General features: G+C 42.1%; 1 protein-coding gene across 2 annotated transcripts in view; it reads right to left on the reverse strand.

Annotated features, from left to right (window-relative positions):
- LOC119743021 (transmembrane protein 62-like) overlaps positions 1 to 12,628 on the reverse strand; it is a 30,081-nt gene extending 17,453 nt beyond the window's left edge. The window contains exons 1-2 of one of the 2 annotated variants that reach the window (XM_038219342.1): positions 12,474 to 12,628; positions 109 to 354 (exon numbers count right to left, since the gene is read on the reverse strand). In XM_038219342.1, the coding sequence (XP_038075270.1) occupies positions 109 to 300 (192 nt within the window). In that variant the 5' untranslated portion in view covers positions 301 to 354; positions 12,474 to 12,628. Of the gene's footprint in view, positions 1 to 108; positions 355 to 12,242; positions 12,441 to 12,473 lie in introns of those variants that run through there. The other variant, XM_038219334.1, reaches the window with a different exon arrangement.
- Positions 12,629 to 16,740: the final 4,112 nt, after the last annotated feature.

A 16,740-nucleotide genomic window follows, 5' to 3' on the forward strand; every position in this document is an offset into this window, starting at 1 on the left:
GGGGAAAAGTTACAATACCAAATTTGTTTCACCCAATATGAGTTAAATACGAAAACATTGCCTGAACATGGCCTATTAAAATAACAATGAAAATATCCTAACACTTACATGTATGAACCACCAGAGATTGTCCATTTTGTCCCCAGGGTATGGTGCCACATCTCCCAGTGGGTGTGGGGGTCCATCATGAGCTGGAGGAAGGGTGTAATGATCCAGGGCATAACTCAACAACCATGCCATCAGACTAACTGTCAGGATTAGAAGCAGTGTGCACAAGCCCAGAACACGGGCCATGTTCATAGTCCAGTAATAGCCGGCAATATGTACTCAGCACACCATATACATTGAACCAAGCTGTCAGAGAAATAAACAAATCCTTTCAATTAGTACATTCACATCACCGCTATACAATAAAGTGCAAAGGGCGTGCATGTGTGCATGTTCATGAGATGTTCTCGGTTGATCTCGCGTTTCAGGCACGTTTCATGGGTGACTCGCCCCCACTTTTCGTTTGAGGCAATGCCTCGTATTTAAAAACAATTTGAGCAGTGACCCAACAACTTGGCATATGTTTACATACATGTATATGTACCAAAAAAATTATGTTTTCAGTTTGTACAATATAGTTCTTTTGCCAGTGTACATGTACACTTCCATGAAAAGCATCAAATTCATGATCTTTACAAAAAAACAACAGAAGTACATGTACATGCATATTACTTGAATGACATGCAAAGAAATGGCAAGAGTTGGCGAATGTGTGATCAAAGATGAATACCATGAGACAGTGTAGGGCTCTACAAGAACATTTCTGAGGCTAACAAATATCCTTGATGTATTAAAAGTTTAAAACTACATGTTCATGTCTTCCAGACTTGTATTTGAGTCACAAAACATCGAGTCTGAGTCCGAGTCACCTCTCTTGAGTCCGAGTCCAAATCCCGAGTCCATGCAAGTCCCGAGTCATGCAGGTCAAGTCCGAGTCAAAGTCAAGAGTCACTTTTAATATGTTGGAAATAGACTTGAGGTACTGCTGAAAGTGTAAATGTTTCCATTTGTAACAGCTTTTGTCTAATAACTGGAACTACATGGATAACATGTCAATGCATCAGTGTCTCGAAAGGATAATCTGGTACCGAACACTATCAAGGTTGCATTTACACAATATCAAGTGTGGACGCTGGGGTACATGTTTCCATACATTAATTTCCCAATCAATATAATTATCAGAAACAAGCCAGCTGCACATATGTACAGTACTTATGCATTTCTGCTGCACAGCACTGACTGTATCGCTTGCTCAGGACAGGAAGGTCTTCAAACAAATTTTGTTATGATATATTGATGAAAGAAAATAAGTGATTTTGTTGTAATTTTGGTCATATCAAGTACCAAGTCATGCAGGTCGAGTCCGAGTCCAAGTCTGAGTCCGCAAGATCGAGTCCCAGTCCGAGTCCAAGTCATTTGTCATCGTGACTCAAGTCCGAGTCATGGAAAATGGAACTCGAGACTGACTTGAGTCCGAGTCTGAGTTAAAAGTCATACAAGTCTGATGTTTTCATTTGGCAGATGGTGTTCATCGATAATTGCGATTATTATTAAACCACATAACAATGGCCAATGACAGTCAATGATCAGCTTCACCTTTTTGCACTCCTCGATCATACAAAACACCATGGACTGCAACACAGCTGACTTCAAGTACAAAAGGTATATTGTCCATGTTAGTCTTAAAAGTTGAAGTCACAACACAATTAATTCAGATCAAGGACACTGAAGTGCCAATGAGAAACTGGTATGTAGTGAAACCAGACAATGCACTACAAAAGTATCTCAGTTTGATGCAACAAAAATGATGATACCGTACACAAATGTAGGTGTATATGCACATAATACTCTATGTACATGTATGTACCGTACACATCACATCATGTGCATATTTACATGAATGTGTACATAGGTATGTATGTATAACCTCACTCGCCTACACTTAAGCCTGGATTCCACATCAACGATAAGCTTATGCAGGCTGCGCTAACAGTACGCAGAACCGTCGGCAAAGTTAAACCGGGTTCAACTTTGCCGATCGTGTACGAGGTAGTTTGCATCTGTCTGAGTTGTCGGCGACACATCCGGATGAAATGTTTCCATATGTCTGCGTTGCAGTGTTGGTCCTGTTTGCACTTCACTATGCAGTTTGGGTCCTGTTTGCACTTCACTTTCCATTTCTTACATCGATATGGAAACTAGGCTTTACATATATCCTCAATTGTCACAAGTTGATGTTAATTTTAAAAAGCAGAGATTTGATTAACACACCGGTCGCATGATTTACACATTAACGTAAAACATTTCCTTTTTTTTCCGGACAATTTTTCTCCGCAGGTTTTCTCGTAAACGGTATATATTATGAACCTGTAATTTTCATGATATATCGACCCTCATCCCTAGTGGTGCATATTACTATTAATAATTACTATTATACATATTATCATGATGACGCCATCAAGTGTCAAATTACAAGCGATTTTTACCTATAAGTATAACTCTTGACCAAAATGATCAATCATGTTCCAACCTTGTAATCGGATAGACCATTAATTGATGAACATTTTTTGCCGTGTACATGAACTCGCTTGACCTTTACTTCCGGGTCAACCAAAAGGTCTAAGTTAGGTGAATTTAAAATACAGACAGAAGCCTCAAAATCAAAACGAACCGAATTTCTTCCAAACGATTTACAGGATTGTGATGAAACCTGGTACGAACTCGAACCCCCGTCCGAGGATGTTAAAAAAAAATCTGACGTCATCATGACGTTTTCAGGTATTAAATTACAAGCAATTTAAGGGTCAAAACTAGTTTCAGCTATATCTTTAGAACTAAATAGAGTATTGTGTTTGTTTTTGCGTGAGGTTGTAAATGATGCCTCGGGCAACAATTCTTATTCCCGGGCACAAAACCACTTGACCTTCACTTCTGGTGTTACCGGAAGTGCAATACAAATTGAATATAACTTGAAAGCGAATTGAAAGAATTATGGAAGTGTTAAGAACGGAGCAAAGGACACCAAACAGCATTATGACGTCATCATTTGAAAGGGCGCCCTTTAGCGGTAAATCAAATAGGATTTCCTTCTTTTTTTTTATTTAAAAACCATCCATCCAAATTTAACCAAATCGCCTCTTGCTATTTTTTTATTAACTACATATAACTTTGCAAGGTTTCAAAATTATGACGCCATCACACCGGAAGCTACTGTAGGAAAATTTGAAAATGATCATTTTTTTTTAAATTCTATCATTTGATCCCTGTCTTATGACTTTCTTTGTAGCCCAAATAATGATATCCGATATATAACTTATACGTGTACATAAAACGTATACTGAAATTTGATACATTTTTGTTTTAAACAAAATCATTGGAAGGGAAATATTTTGCTCGGAGAACCAGACTACTTATACTTGGCTAGCTGACTTCGGTTGATAAATTAATTTTTAATAAAGAGACGAATTTCACCAGAAGGAAGCATGGGGAAGTCCTAATTTGGGGGTAATATTGAGAGGTAAGGGTATGAGTTGAAATGATTGCAATAATATTTTTGGTTTTATTATTTTCAAATCCTCAACCTTGCGAAGCAATGTACATGTACATATGGCCCAGCATGCAGAGTCTACTCCAGTGCGGGCCATAGACTAGGGCTAGCTTACCGTATGTCAGTTTTATAAATATGTAGAATTAGTATGCCTATTCGGTGGAGCGCTAGTATGGAGGGTACGTACCGTACTGGTAGTTCCAGCACTCTACTCAGTAGAGCTAGGCCCAGGCTAGCCCCACTAGTAGTGTGGCAGCGGTATTGCTGAGCTGTACCTCTGGCCACACGCCAGGTTCCCCAAACTACTGAAGAGTTTGTCCCAAAAAAACGCAAATTCTTTTACATATATGGTTGTATTCTATGATGTCTCAGCTTCTTTCCTCCGGGTTGTTTAGTTGTCCTTATATCCAATTTTCGAGAAATTTAGGCATCTTCCTGGAGCCCATATGCACCCGAAAATCGTCTGTTGATGGCAGCCATCTTTAATGTAAGAAGCAATGACCCCAAAGCTTTGATGTCGGGTTTATGCAAATCGATCTTGTCGCTCAGGCGCGTGAGTTGCGATGCGACAGCAATACCGCACAGCAAACTGAGCAATACTGCAGCCACACTAGTGGGACAGCGCAGCAATACCGTGGCCACACTAGTGGGGCTAGGCCCAGGCGGTATCAGGTCAACTCAGTGTTGTAGTCGAGACCTCCATGTCCGAGACAAAGACCAAGACCAAGACCGAGGCATTCGAGGCCGAGACCAAGACCGAGACCAGCTCTTTCGAGACCAAGACCAGACTTCTGAGACCAAGACTTTTGAAGGCCGAGACTGAGACCAAGCCTCCCGAAACCGAGACCGAGACCAGGCATAAAGAAAAAAACAAAAGAAATCTCACATTTCCAAATGTAGTATTGGCAGGTTGAAAAAATTCAAAAATATTTTGGATAACTTTCCTACCGGTACCCGGTTGATTGATTTTTAATTTAAATGTAACTAACAAACTATGCAAGACCTTGCCCCAAAAAACAGTGTCTAAAATGTTGTCAGTTGGGCGAATTCCGATTTTAAAATTAGGCCCTTTAAATTACTGCCTAAATTGCAGCCAAAAAAGTTTTGTGAAGTCGGTGTACATTGTACAACTTGCTGCAAACAAAGGTCAAACTTTACTTGCAAAAGGCTTATTGTTGAACGTTAAGTCTAGCAAATACTCCCTAAATGTCAAAAATGATGCACAAGAATGTGTTACATTTGCACATGCAAGAGCTGGTGGTCACGTCTAGGACAGTACAATGTGTACCAGTGAAATACATGGGCAACGTAACTGTGCACGGGTGCCGAATTGGCAAGCTGAATTGACTGGTCTTTATTCCAGCTTCAATCTCATTCTGCAGCATGAAAACTTACACTTAACAAATTCTTTTATGTTTGAAATAAGACTAGACTCGTGCGTAATTTAGCTTGGAATTGAATAAAGCCATTTTAAATGGTGCCGAGACTTTGGCATCCGAGACCGAGACCGAGACCAGATCTTTCGAGACCGAGACCAGCCCTCCCAAGACCGAGACTTTGATAGGACGAGACTAAAACCGAGACCGAGACCGCAAAAAAAGGTCTCGAGACCTACAACACTGGGTCAACTCGGACCCACACCAAGTCCAACCCATGCCAACTCGGACCCACGCCAACTCGGACCCACGCCGACTCGGACCCACTACCAACTCGGACCCACGACCAACTCAGACCCACGACCAACTCGCACCCACGACCAACTCGCACCCACTACCGACTCAGACCCAAGTACAACCAACTCGGACCCAACAATGATTCCATCATTAGTTTCAGGGATTAAATTTGTAGGTCATGTTACAGTGTTTATATAGTGAAGATATTCTGTAATATATTGGGCTATTATTGTTTTCTTTTATTGCCGCTATGTTGGGCGGTATTTTATGATGCGTACAGTATACTGTTGCTTAACGCTTATCGTTTTGAACATCATGAAACTAAACGTGTTTAGCTTTTCAAAACAGTGACTCAATCATGGCGGGAATATCTGGATATGAAGCTAAACCAAGAGATGTTAGTAGTGTATAGTATACATGTAGGTGTAGTGTATAGTATAGGTTTGGCATATTGTATATCATTCGTACAAGTTGGTATATACGTGCTTTTTCAAAATGTTGATTTTCTTTTCCAAACGAAATTCAAAGGGTTATAATGTCCAGTAAGAAATACATCTGCTTATTCGTTTTTGCAGGCCTTTATGCTGTTTAACAAGTGGTTTTAAGTGGCAAGCACCACACAAAGTAATCTTTTTGGTGTAAGGTAACCTTCCCGCATCCAAGTAGGAATAGGATGTTACAAATGGTAACCTTACACAATTGTTTATATTTTTGATATTCGATGAACGGTAACCTGTCTGCATCCAAGTAGTACATGTAGGAGCACTGGAACTACAGTACCCTCCGTACTAGCGCTCCACCGAATAGGCATACTTTGACTACACATTTATATTACTGACACACGGTATGCATTTTTTTGCATACCCTGGAGGACAAAAGGCACCCAAAAACTGGTAAAGAGAATACAAATGAGATAGACAGTTACCCTGGATAGATCTACACATTCATGACATTCCATGTGACCCCTTATATTGTTCCCAACAAGCGGTAATTTTGAAAAAAGAACAAAATATTGCGATAAACTTACCGCTCACAATTAAATGTGTCCACCGAGTTGTGCCATCCATTTCATTGCTGATTGGTTGAGGGCGTGTGTGACGTCACCATCGAAGAACAAGTCGCACTTAATCAATGACTGTTTCGTGTAATGATATGTGCCCCGCGCCAAAAGCCCATACTGTCATACGGTGCTGGCACATTATCACTTCACGAAACAGTCGTTGATTCAGCGTGACTTGTCTTTCTTTGATCCACGATGGTGACGTCACACACGCCCTCAACCGATCAGCAATGAAATGGATGGCACAACTCGGCAGACACATTTAATTGTGAGCGGTAAGTTTATCAGAATATTTTGTTCTTTTTTCAAAATTTCTACTTGTTGGGAACAATTTAAGGGGTCTTCAGACCGGAAGTTACAATAAAAAGACCTTTTTATTCAGAATTTTCAATGTTTGAAAATTTCAATCTTTTTTCCAAATAGTGGGTGGGTGGGTCAAGCTAAATAATTGAAAATCGAAATTCACTTTCCATGGAAAAAAGATTTAAAAAAAACAGAGAAGGATAGATCTTTCGACTTGCCTGAACTACGCGCAAGCGTTCCGATATCGCAATGCGTGTTTCTTTTTTAACTTCATCCCCTGTGTATGTACTGTATACGTCCTGTATGTGTATATAGACCCACTGTGGCATGGGAGGGAGGTGGTTTTTCAGTAGACTTGGACGCTGGGCGTTTGTAGCGGTTAGGCCGTGCAGAGGCAGCAGGGTACCTGGTGGACTAGGTCGGCTCTATAACATGCCGCGGGCATCGATTACCAATCGCTATAAAAACTGAACTATTCAACCACTGGACTCCAAGACTACGAGGACCGCAGCCTGTGATGTGATGTCTGCCCAAACCTGATGTTTTTCTTTCTTTCGCCCTGCAAACAGGGCGGGGGTACGAGCAAATGTTTTTCTCAGCCACCTCACATGACAGGCACAACCTCGTATGTCACATGTCATCCACCTCATCCAGAAAACGACAAAACCACGGCCATGTTTGTGGCTTCCAAGACTGCAACCTGTCTTTCCCAACAGCATATCAGCTGGCAAAACACAAGAAAACTGAAGGTCACCAATGCAAAAGAGGAAGACCGACAACTTCACGCCGTCACTGAACTAGACACAAATGTACATGGGTATACCTGTTCATGTTCAAGTATATGTACATGCAAGTGCATGTACATATACATGTTCAGTTTTTTATTAATCGAAATTAGGGGTGGGTGGGTGGGTGGGTCAAAATAATTTGGAAAAAAAGTCGAAATTTTAAAACATTGAAAATTCTGAATGGCCCCTAAACCTTAAAAAATGCTAGAAAATATACCGTGATAGATGTTATCAAGATTTGGCTGTATACAGCACAGTAAATAAAGCTCTTGAGGTTTCTGGTAATGACGTCACAATGACGTCATCAAGTGTCATATTACAAGCAAATAATATTTCCATATTTAATCTTTAAAAATCAATATAAAATCAACTGCTACAGATTTGATTTTGTTTTTTATGGCAATCGATAAAATATTGCAGGGTCTTCATTTTTGGTTTTAAGTGCAAAATCACGTGACCCTTCCTTCCGGTCAAAACCGGAAGTGCCTTATTAATTGAAATTGGCAGAACATGCGAACTTGCTTTCAACGATTCGAGTGTCTGCCTAGGCAGCACTGTACAAAAATTTTACAGGTGTCGTCATCAAATGTTAGAGTGCCCTCTGGCGGCATGTTGAAAAGTCAAACATGGATTTAAACATGCATATTTTGAGTCGATGTGTGTGGCAAAGTTTGCGGTAATCCATGGCCCAACACCGTGTGGTTGTTCCTTCAACCTCTAGTTAATTTTGATATAATTATTAAGGCCATTAATTTTATGTAATTGATTATTTTTTTTTTATTCACATGCTGACTTTGATTAAAGGGTTTTTTTTACGAATTTATTTAACTTTTTATACTTTTTTGATTTAACTGTTTTTTATAAATTCATAATGGAACCTTCGTTTTTCTTAAAGTGTATGCAATAGCGTTTATGGATTTTTTAAAAATAGAACCCCTTGTAATTTTAATTATTGTTTGGCACGCGGAAATGGCACTCGGAAATGGCACGTTTCATTTATACCACTGACTTTAGTACTGTAATTTAATAGTTATTAATATTTTTACCTATTTAGGCAGTTAATTTCATTTCATTATCTATTTACATTCACTAACTTTGATTTTTTTTGTGTTTCGAAGTTGGTTAACGTTTAAATCTGTGAACGTTTAGATCTGTGATTTATTGACTTTAGTTTTATGCAGTAAACCTTGGAGAGTTGATGGTTTCTGATTGGTCGAGACTCGATCACGTGGCCGGGCATTAACGGTGATAATGGACCGGCTTCAAAGAACAAGCGAAAAAATGGCCCCTGAACCAGCATTGATCCAGCCCCATGGAAGGCAATGATTGGCCAAATTTACAACAGTCATACGGCAGCTTGTAACAATACAGCACTGCACATGCGCTCAACCACCTTCGCGTGAGACTGACGCGCGCGTAGGCAACACAGTTGCTATGGGTGCGCGCGCGCGTAAGGAAGTTTTAAAACGACTGGACATAGTACATACAGCAGTGCAGTATAGGCCTACTGAGGATGTTTACGACGAAAGCGTAGATCTACGATTTATTTTCTTTAAACACTTTGCCCAACGACATATTTACCTTTCCTAAACCAAGCATCTTTGTAATTCTGGACACCAGGAGTGTGTAAACGAAATTTCAGCTTCCTCCATCAGGTAAAAATATGAAAACATTGTTGTAATTTGTTTCGCTACGGCAGCAGAAGTCAAAACCCTGGACGTCGTACGCGTACGCAATGAAGCCGTTGTCCAGCAATGTCCAGCACAGCCTGGGCCCGGCTGTGGTGTATATAACAACGCTTATCGAAGAGACAGGGTACCACGCATAAGTTAAAATATGGCCCATGAACATTAACACAAAAAAGTCTGGAAATATTGCCGAAAGAAAGTCACAAAATTGGAGCATTTTAACTGTTTATTTCGTTAAAAAGGTATTTATTAATGGGAATAACAGTGTGAGGAGCCGGTCTTCACTGCGTGATAATGACCGGGTTTGGGGGTGACCGCTGTTAATGGACCTCGACTTCGTCTCGGTCCATTAACAGCGGTCACCCCCAAACCCGGTCATTATCACGCAGTGAAGACCGGCTCCTCACACTGTTATTCCCTTATTAAAGATTAATAATGTTATTATGTTTGAAAGTGTTTATATTTCAACGTTCATACTTTCCGATTTTATTTTTCTTTGAAGATCTGTGCTGAATGTGTATATTCGCTACATTGAAGTTTGGATTAAAAATGAAATAAATTGCTTTGAAATTGAGAAATGGCGTGAACGATGTCAATTAGTATGTTTTAATGAAAACATGAGCGCATTTCAAAATAGCATTTCAATCCGCTTTACAACTAGAACAAATATATGTTACTGCTGCAATACTGATAACTTACTTTACAATTACAATGAAAAGTTACACTAAACAGCATCACTATAAGTGGACAGACTTTATGAAATGTTGAATGATTGAAAACGGGTCCTCACGATGGGTCCGAGTTGGTCGTGGGTCTGAGTTGGTCGTGGGTCCGAGTTGGTAGTAGTGGGTCCGAGTTGGCGTGGGTCCGAGTTGGCCATGTTGGTAGTGGGTCCGAGTTGGCATGGGTCCGAGTTGGCTTGGGTCTGAGTTGGTGAGTTGGTTTGGGTCTAGTCCGAGTAACTACGTCACTCTTAAAACTATGATGCTCATGTGTGACGTGAGCAGAGCCTCATAGACACACAACCCCGCAAAATTGTTTGCAGCACAAACACCAACTACCGGTAAGTACAAAAACGTCCATCAAAACACAGACATTTCCCACAGAATCACTGCACATTTTGCCCCTAAACTCCGTACTATACCTCTTGACATACTCACGTAAGTTGTGCCTAACAAACTTCGCTGGATTCTGTCGGTTTTTAGGCCAAAATTATGAAAAATATGCCCTTTCCGCAGCTGAGCCAACCTGACAGTTGAAACGTGCACACAGAATGATTGATCGATGATTTACGGTTCGCTCGGAGCTTCGCCGTGGGGGGTACGGTACAAGCGAAATGACAGTTTATGCATGCGTACAAGTGCAAGTACCGTACCCCCCGCGGCGCGCTCCATGCGAACCGAAAATCATTGATCGATCATATCTGCGTGCAAATTTCAAGTGTCAGGTTGGCTCAGTGCGAAAAGGGCATAAGGCAGTTTGAAGACTGTTTGGGGGTAGCTTGAGTAACTCCAGCTGACATGCTCCATATCCATTACATGTGAATGAATATGGAGCATGTCAGCTGGAACTACTCTAGCCCCATAAATGTGGCCTATTTACTGGACTGCCTCCGTAAACATAGGCCACACATCCACATGTACAAAAATCGTGTCGACTTTGCCAAATTTTGATTTTCACATTTAGGCTTAGTTTGTAGGATTTTTTTGCTTTAGAAGCATACTCACCCTCTTTATGCGGAAAGGGCATATTCTTCATCATTTTTGCCGAAAAACAGACAGAATCCATCGATGTTTGTTGGGTGCACATAACGTGAGTATGTCATGAGGTATTGTACGTAAAATCCTACAAACTAAGCCTAAATGTGAAAATCAAAATTTGGCAAAGTCGACACGATTTTTGTACATGTGGATGTGTGGCCTATGTTTACGGAGGCAGTCCAGTAAATAGGCCACATTTATGGGGCTAGAGCTACTCTAGCCCCACTAGTGTGGCCGTCGGTATGCTGCGCTGAACCTTTGGCCACACACCGTGGTACCGCGCGCTACTGAGGACGAAGTTTTCATAAAAATTCAGGGCAGTTTCTTACATTCTCAGTTTCTTACTTTCTTATGGTTGTATTCTATGATGTCTCACCTGTCACTTCTGGGATGCTTAGGTCTAATGATGTTCCATTTTCCGAGATATTCTTCAATCTTTCTGGAGTCCATATGCACTCGTGAAACGTCTGGTGATGGCAGCCATTTTGAATGGGACAAGAGATGACCTCAAGCTGTGACGTCGCGTGTATGCAAATTGCTTGTCGAGCGCGCGAGGGCGCGAGTTGCAAATGCGACGGCTGTTTCCTGTACCATGCATTTATCGTCAGGGGGCCACGTGCACCGATCTCTATTCAGGATCTACGGCACAGAAAACAGCCGTCGCATTTGCAACTCGCGCCCTCGCGCGCTCGACAAGCAATTTGCATAAACGCGACGTCACAGCTTGAGGTCATCTCTTGTCACATTCAAAATGGCTGCCACCACCAGACGTTTCACGAGTGCATATGGGCTCCAGAAAGATTGAAGAATATCTCGGAAAATGGAACATCATTAGACCTAAGCATCCCAGAAGTGACAGGTGAGACATCATAGAATACAACCATAAGAAAGTAAGAAACTGAGAATGTAAGAAACTGCCCTGAATTTTTATGAAAACTTCGTCCTCAGTAGCGCGCGGTACCACGGTGTGTGGCCAAAGGTTCAGCGCAGCATGCAGCATACCGACGGCCACACTAGTGGGGCTAGAGCTACTCAAGCTAGTTTGGGGGTAAAATCTGAACATTTTGATTGAGGGTACGAGTGAAAATGGCAAACAAAATTATAGTAAATGCAATACGGCTATTGATCTCGGACCCTATCGCCCGACCATGACCATGTCCAAATGTGATTCGTCGAGTCCTAGTTATGCTCGGACTAGTAGTTTGGGTCCGAGTTTGATCGAAACCGCCAAGGCAAGTGCGTAATTAACATTATCAGTTGAAAATTGTGTTAGTTACGGCTGCCGTAACGATAGCCACTGTGTTATGGGCCTAACTGCTCCATGCTGCAAGTTTGCAACAGTTCTAAAAATATAAAGCCTGCTTAAATTACTCACTACTAGTCACTAGTCACTGTTTGAGGTCATACTCAGAGACACTGAACCAGGATCAATCAATGCACGCAACAGCCACATCAACGTTGACGTTTGCAAGCAGTCTTCACAAGTACAAAGACAAGGGTTTTCGTTCATGTCGTTACGTTTGTCAGTTTGTGAATCATCAGCTGACAAGCAAACTCAAAATCGATTCGTTTTATTTCGACTAAAATTAGTAATTGAAAACCTTACCCCGGATCATACAGTGGTTTGTGTACAATGTCGGTGTGCTCGATTCCGATTACTAAATTCGCAACAACACGCAGAATCATAGAATCGCCAAAACCATAAACTTGAAACAAAGTCCGCATTTGTCTAGCGTGTGATGTTTTCCGATCTGCGCGTGTAACTAGCCGTCCACGCGATCGTCCAAAATGCAAAGGCCAAAGCACTAGTCAAGTTTACTATAAAAAAAAAAAAAAAAACTACCGCAGCAAGTATGGTGTGCCGATGTTTAGTTTTTGGAAGATTGTCTTAAAATATTATATGAGGGCGCCGCGCTAGGGTAACGTACTATACCTTGCATTGAACATAATGAGTGTGGATTTTATCGAGTTTACCATATATATTTATTATTATTATTATTATTATTATTAAATGGTTTATTGCACTCTCCATTCGCAGCCCGAAGGCTGATTAATATATTTTTAAAGAACATAGGCCTAAAGAAACTAGAAAGAATAAAAAAAAAAACATACAATACAATCTAAAATTTATAAATGATTGATTATTAAACAAATAAATAAATAGACTGAATAACTCAAATTAGCATATGTGTTCTTAAAATATAAAATATCAATAAAAGAATTAAACCAGAATAAGCATAATGCTTAGTTCTTATTGCCGTGGTTCTTATTAAGACGAAATGATTATTGCCCTATTCTTGTATCGGTTGGTTCCGCATCATCATATCTGGGGATAGACAGAGTGTTAGCATTGCAGGTGGGAGCCAGTCACGGTATTTATGGGACGAGAGAAGATTTTTTTTTGTACCAAACTTAAAGCAGAGATGATCACGGCTCTGCTGCAATGGAGAAGGAAATTGTAACACATTACGGACATAATTCTGGGAAACGTGACGGAAAACTTGCACTTGAAAATTGTGCAAAATGCTTTTTTTTTTTGTAATTTTGCAAGCGATTAGGCTTTTATTCTTTTGTCAACCCAGAATACCAAACTAGATACTCAACAGTGGGCCTTATATCCTACAACATGTAAACAGTGACCAAGTCATCAATGGGTATACAACAATGTGTAATTAAGTTGGCGTAAAGCTACAGTCTGCGATTAAAAGAATTGCACATTGTAATCACTTGACGGTGTCCCATCTCAGATTATTTTGAATTTGGACACCAAGACTTTTCAAACAATTTGATTGACCAAGAACTGAAGCACATATAAGTTGAAAAAGACTAGGAGGGCCAGAGGGTGGATTGGATTCTACGAATGTCAGACAAGTCGACCGTTGAGACAACTCGACTCGGGACAAGTCGACCGTTGAGACAACTCGACCGTTGAGACAGGTCGACCGTTGAGACAACTCGACTCGGGACAACTCGACCGTTGAGACTGCTCGACTTAATGGAAATGAATACACGTGGAGCAGAAAAAGTTGCACAAATCTGTGGCAAGACCGATCACGAGTGCGGCGCGGGCATACTCGATGTACAGAGGGCGTCGCGTCGGGCCGGTGCGCCCCGCCCGCGCCCGCCCGCGCCCGCCCGCGCCCGCCCGCGCCCGCCCGCGAGGACCGGGCCGGGCCCGGCACGCGGGCACGTCGACCAGCGCGGCAAATGGGCGCACAGGCCCGGCACAAACGATGTCACCGTGCACGGTACGGCCACGTTGACCGACCGGGGATGAGATAAGTGGGCGCACAGGGCTGGCAAAAACGATGTCACCGTGCACGGTACGGACAAGTTGACCGGCAAATGGGCGCACAGGCCCGGCAAAAACGATGCCACCGTACACGGCACGGCCACGTTGACCGGGGATGCGCGCACGCGTGCCTTGAAAAAAACGAACGATGTGCACGGACAATCACGCTGCGCTATATCGGCTCTGTTATATGCAACAAAAAAACTCATGTGTCATCACTCCCAAACGGCGATCAGCCGCCGTCAAAATCCCCGGTACTATCCCCGAAACTAGGCCCAAAACATGCGAGGCGACTTGTCTCAACGGTCGACTTGTCTTTCCATTTATCGCACATACGGTCGAGTTGTCTCAACGGTCGAGTTGTCTCAACGGTCGACTTGTCCCGAGTCGAGTTGTCTCAACGGTCGACTTGTCTGACCCCCGATTCTACAGTCATATAGCCTGATATTATTCATATCGTTATCAATCGCCCATTGATTTATCATTTAGCCTAATATAAGTTCAATTCGAATCGAGCTATTTAAATCACTGAAAGTTTGACACCATATTAGGCCATCCCGCCATTTATAATGCGTAACTTCAGGTGAACAAGAAAGCAACGGGTCACAGTTTAGTAACCTGCGGATGATGCCTGTATGAGTTGACCGCCATTCGGATAACTCGATCGTTTTGGTAACGATAGCTAAAAGCGCTTGTGCGTACGAACAAGTTGCATATCCAAGGAAGTATGGATCGTCAAACTCCTAAACTTATGTTTTTTGAAATGACAATGTTCAACACGATCAAATGCCTTGCTTTTGAAAAGTCGATAGCAACAATATAGAGTTACTCTTTTTTTGTTCAGTATCTCTATAAACTTTATCTAACAGCTTATAGCTCGAGTGGTTGAAGTATCCTTAAGGGATCTGAGATGTTGTTTGTAAAAAGTGCAATAGATATCACTTTTAATCCAGCTTGTTATGGTGTTATAAAGTCGTCACGGACTTTACCGCAGAGACACCGTAAGCATGGAGGTAGTCCTACCATACCGTAATCTGCTCGTTAACCGCGATGAGCTGATTATCCAACCCTGCGGTCGATCAACTTGAAATACTTATGCTCGAAAACACGATTAGAGGCGAGAAAGATGTTAACATTGCAACATGGAATGTCAGAACCCAAACAATCTAGAACTGGCGACGCACTCCCATAGTGGCAAAAGAACTCTGCCCCTACAACACTGACATACAGCGGCTCTCTGTGAAACACACTTACCAGACTCCTCGCAGCTTGAAGAACGTGGATCTGGATACACATTCTTCTGGAGCGGCCACCCAGCAAATGAACCCAGGCAATCATGAGTCGGTTTTGCAATCCGTAATCAATACTGGAAGCTTCTCGACAAGCTCCCCCAAGGAATCAATGACATGCAGATTATAACCATGTGCTTGAAGGTGTGTGAGGTGTACGTAATTATCATCATCAGCGCGTACGCCCCGACCATGACTTACCCATGAGGCAAAAGAGGAATTCTACAAACAGCTAGGCCACCTCATCCAGTCTGTACCGCATTCTGATAAACTGTTCTTACTTGGTGAAGGAAAAGGAAAGGAAAACTCAAATGGCACCCTCCTGCTAACCCTCTGCGCTGACGGAGAAACAACTTGTCATCACCAACACACTTTTTCAACAGAAACCCAGCTTCAAGTCATCATGGAGACACCCACGTTCCGGACATTGGCACCAAATCGACTTCATCATCATCAGGCAACGTGATTGGCGTGATGTCAAACGCACACGTGCTGCTAGGAGCAACAACTTGTCTCTCTGACCATGCTCTTCTGAGAATCAAAGTTTGTATCATGTTTAAACAAAACCATCAACATCGACGATTCCAGCGAGTGAAAAAGCTAGACTTCGCCAAGCTTGCAACAGTCGAGATGCGAGATCTCCTCAAAGATAACATGACAGCAGCTGTCTTGGATTTTTTTTACAACACTGACCATGACTCTGCAACTAGTCACTGGGACGATCTTTGTGTGGGAATCTTTCAGGCCTCATATATAGACTCAATTGGGTTCGTCGAGAAAAGGCATAAGGATTGGTTCGATGAGCACGACGCATCGGTGAATTCTCTGCTCGACGAACTCCACTCTCTCCACATTGGATATACAAATGATAAGAACTCACAGGCGAAGAAAGACCGCTACAACAAAACAAAGCAAATGGCACATTAAGCTAAGCTCCGCGAGATGAAGAACAAACTGCAGGCTGCTGCCGATGAAACGGATGCGAAAACGTTCTTCCATGAACTCAAGGCTGTGTATGGACCAACATCTAGAGGTGTCAGTCCTCTTTTCGACCTAGAAGGATAGACCCTAATTAAAGAACCAGTACTCATCACAGAGCGATGGGCACAGCACTTCAACCATCTTCTCAATCGCCAGTCGACAATCTCTGACGATACCATCGCTAAAATACCCCAAAGCCCGGTGATCAAGGAGCTCGACTATGTTCCAATGATTACAGAAACAACCAAGGCGATCAAACAACTTTCTAGTGGATAGAGCACCTGGTGAGGACGGCATTTCACCACGTGGGG

Source organism: Patiria miniata, unplaced genomic scaffold, assembly GCF_015706575.1.
Source record: "Patiria miniata isolate m_02_andy unplaced genomic scaffold, ASM1570657v1 HiC_scaffold_11, whole genome shotgun sequence".
In the NCBI taxonomy this organism is placed as follows: domain Eukaryota; kingdom Metazoa; phylum Echinodermata; class Asteroidea; order Valvatida; family Asterinidae; genus Patiria; species Patiria miniata.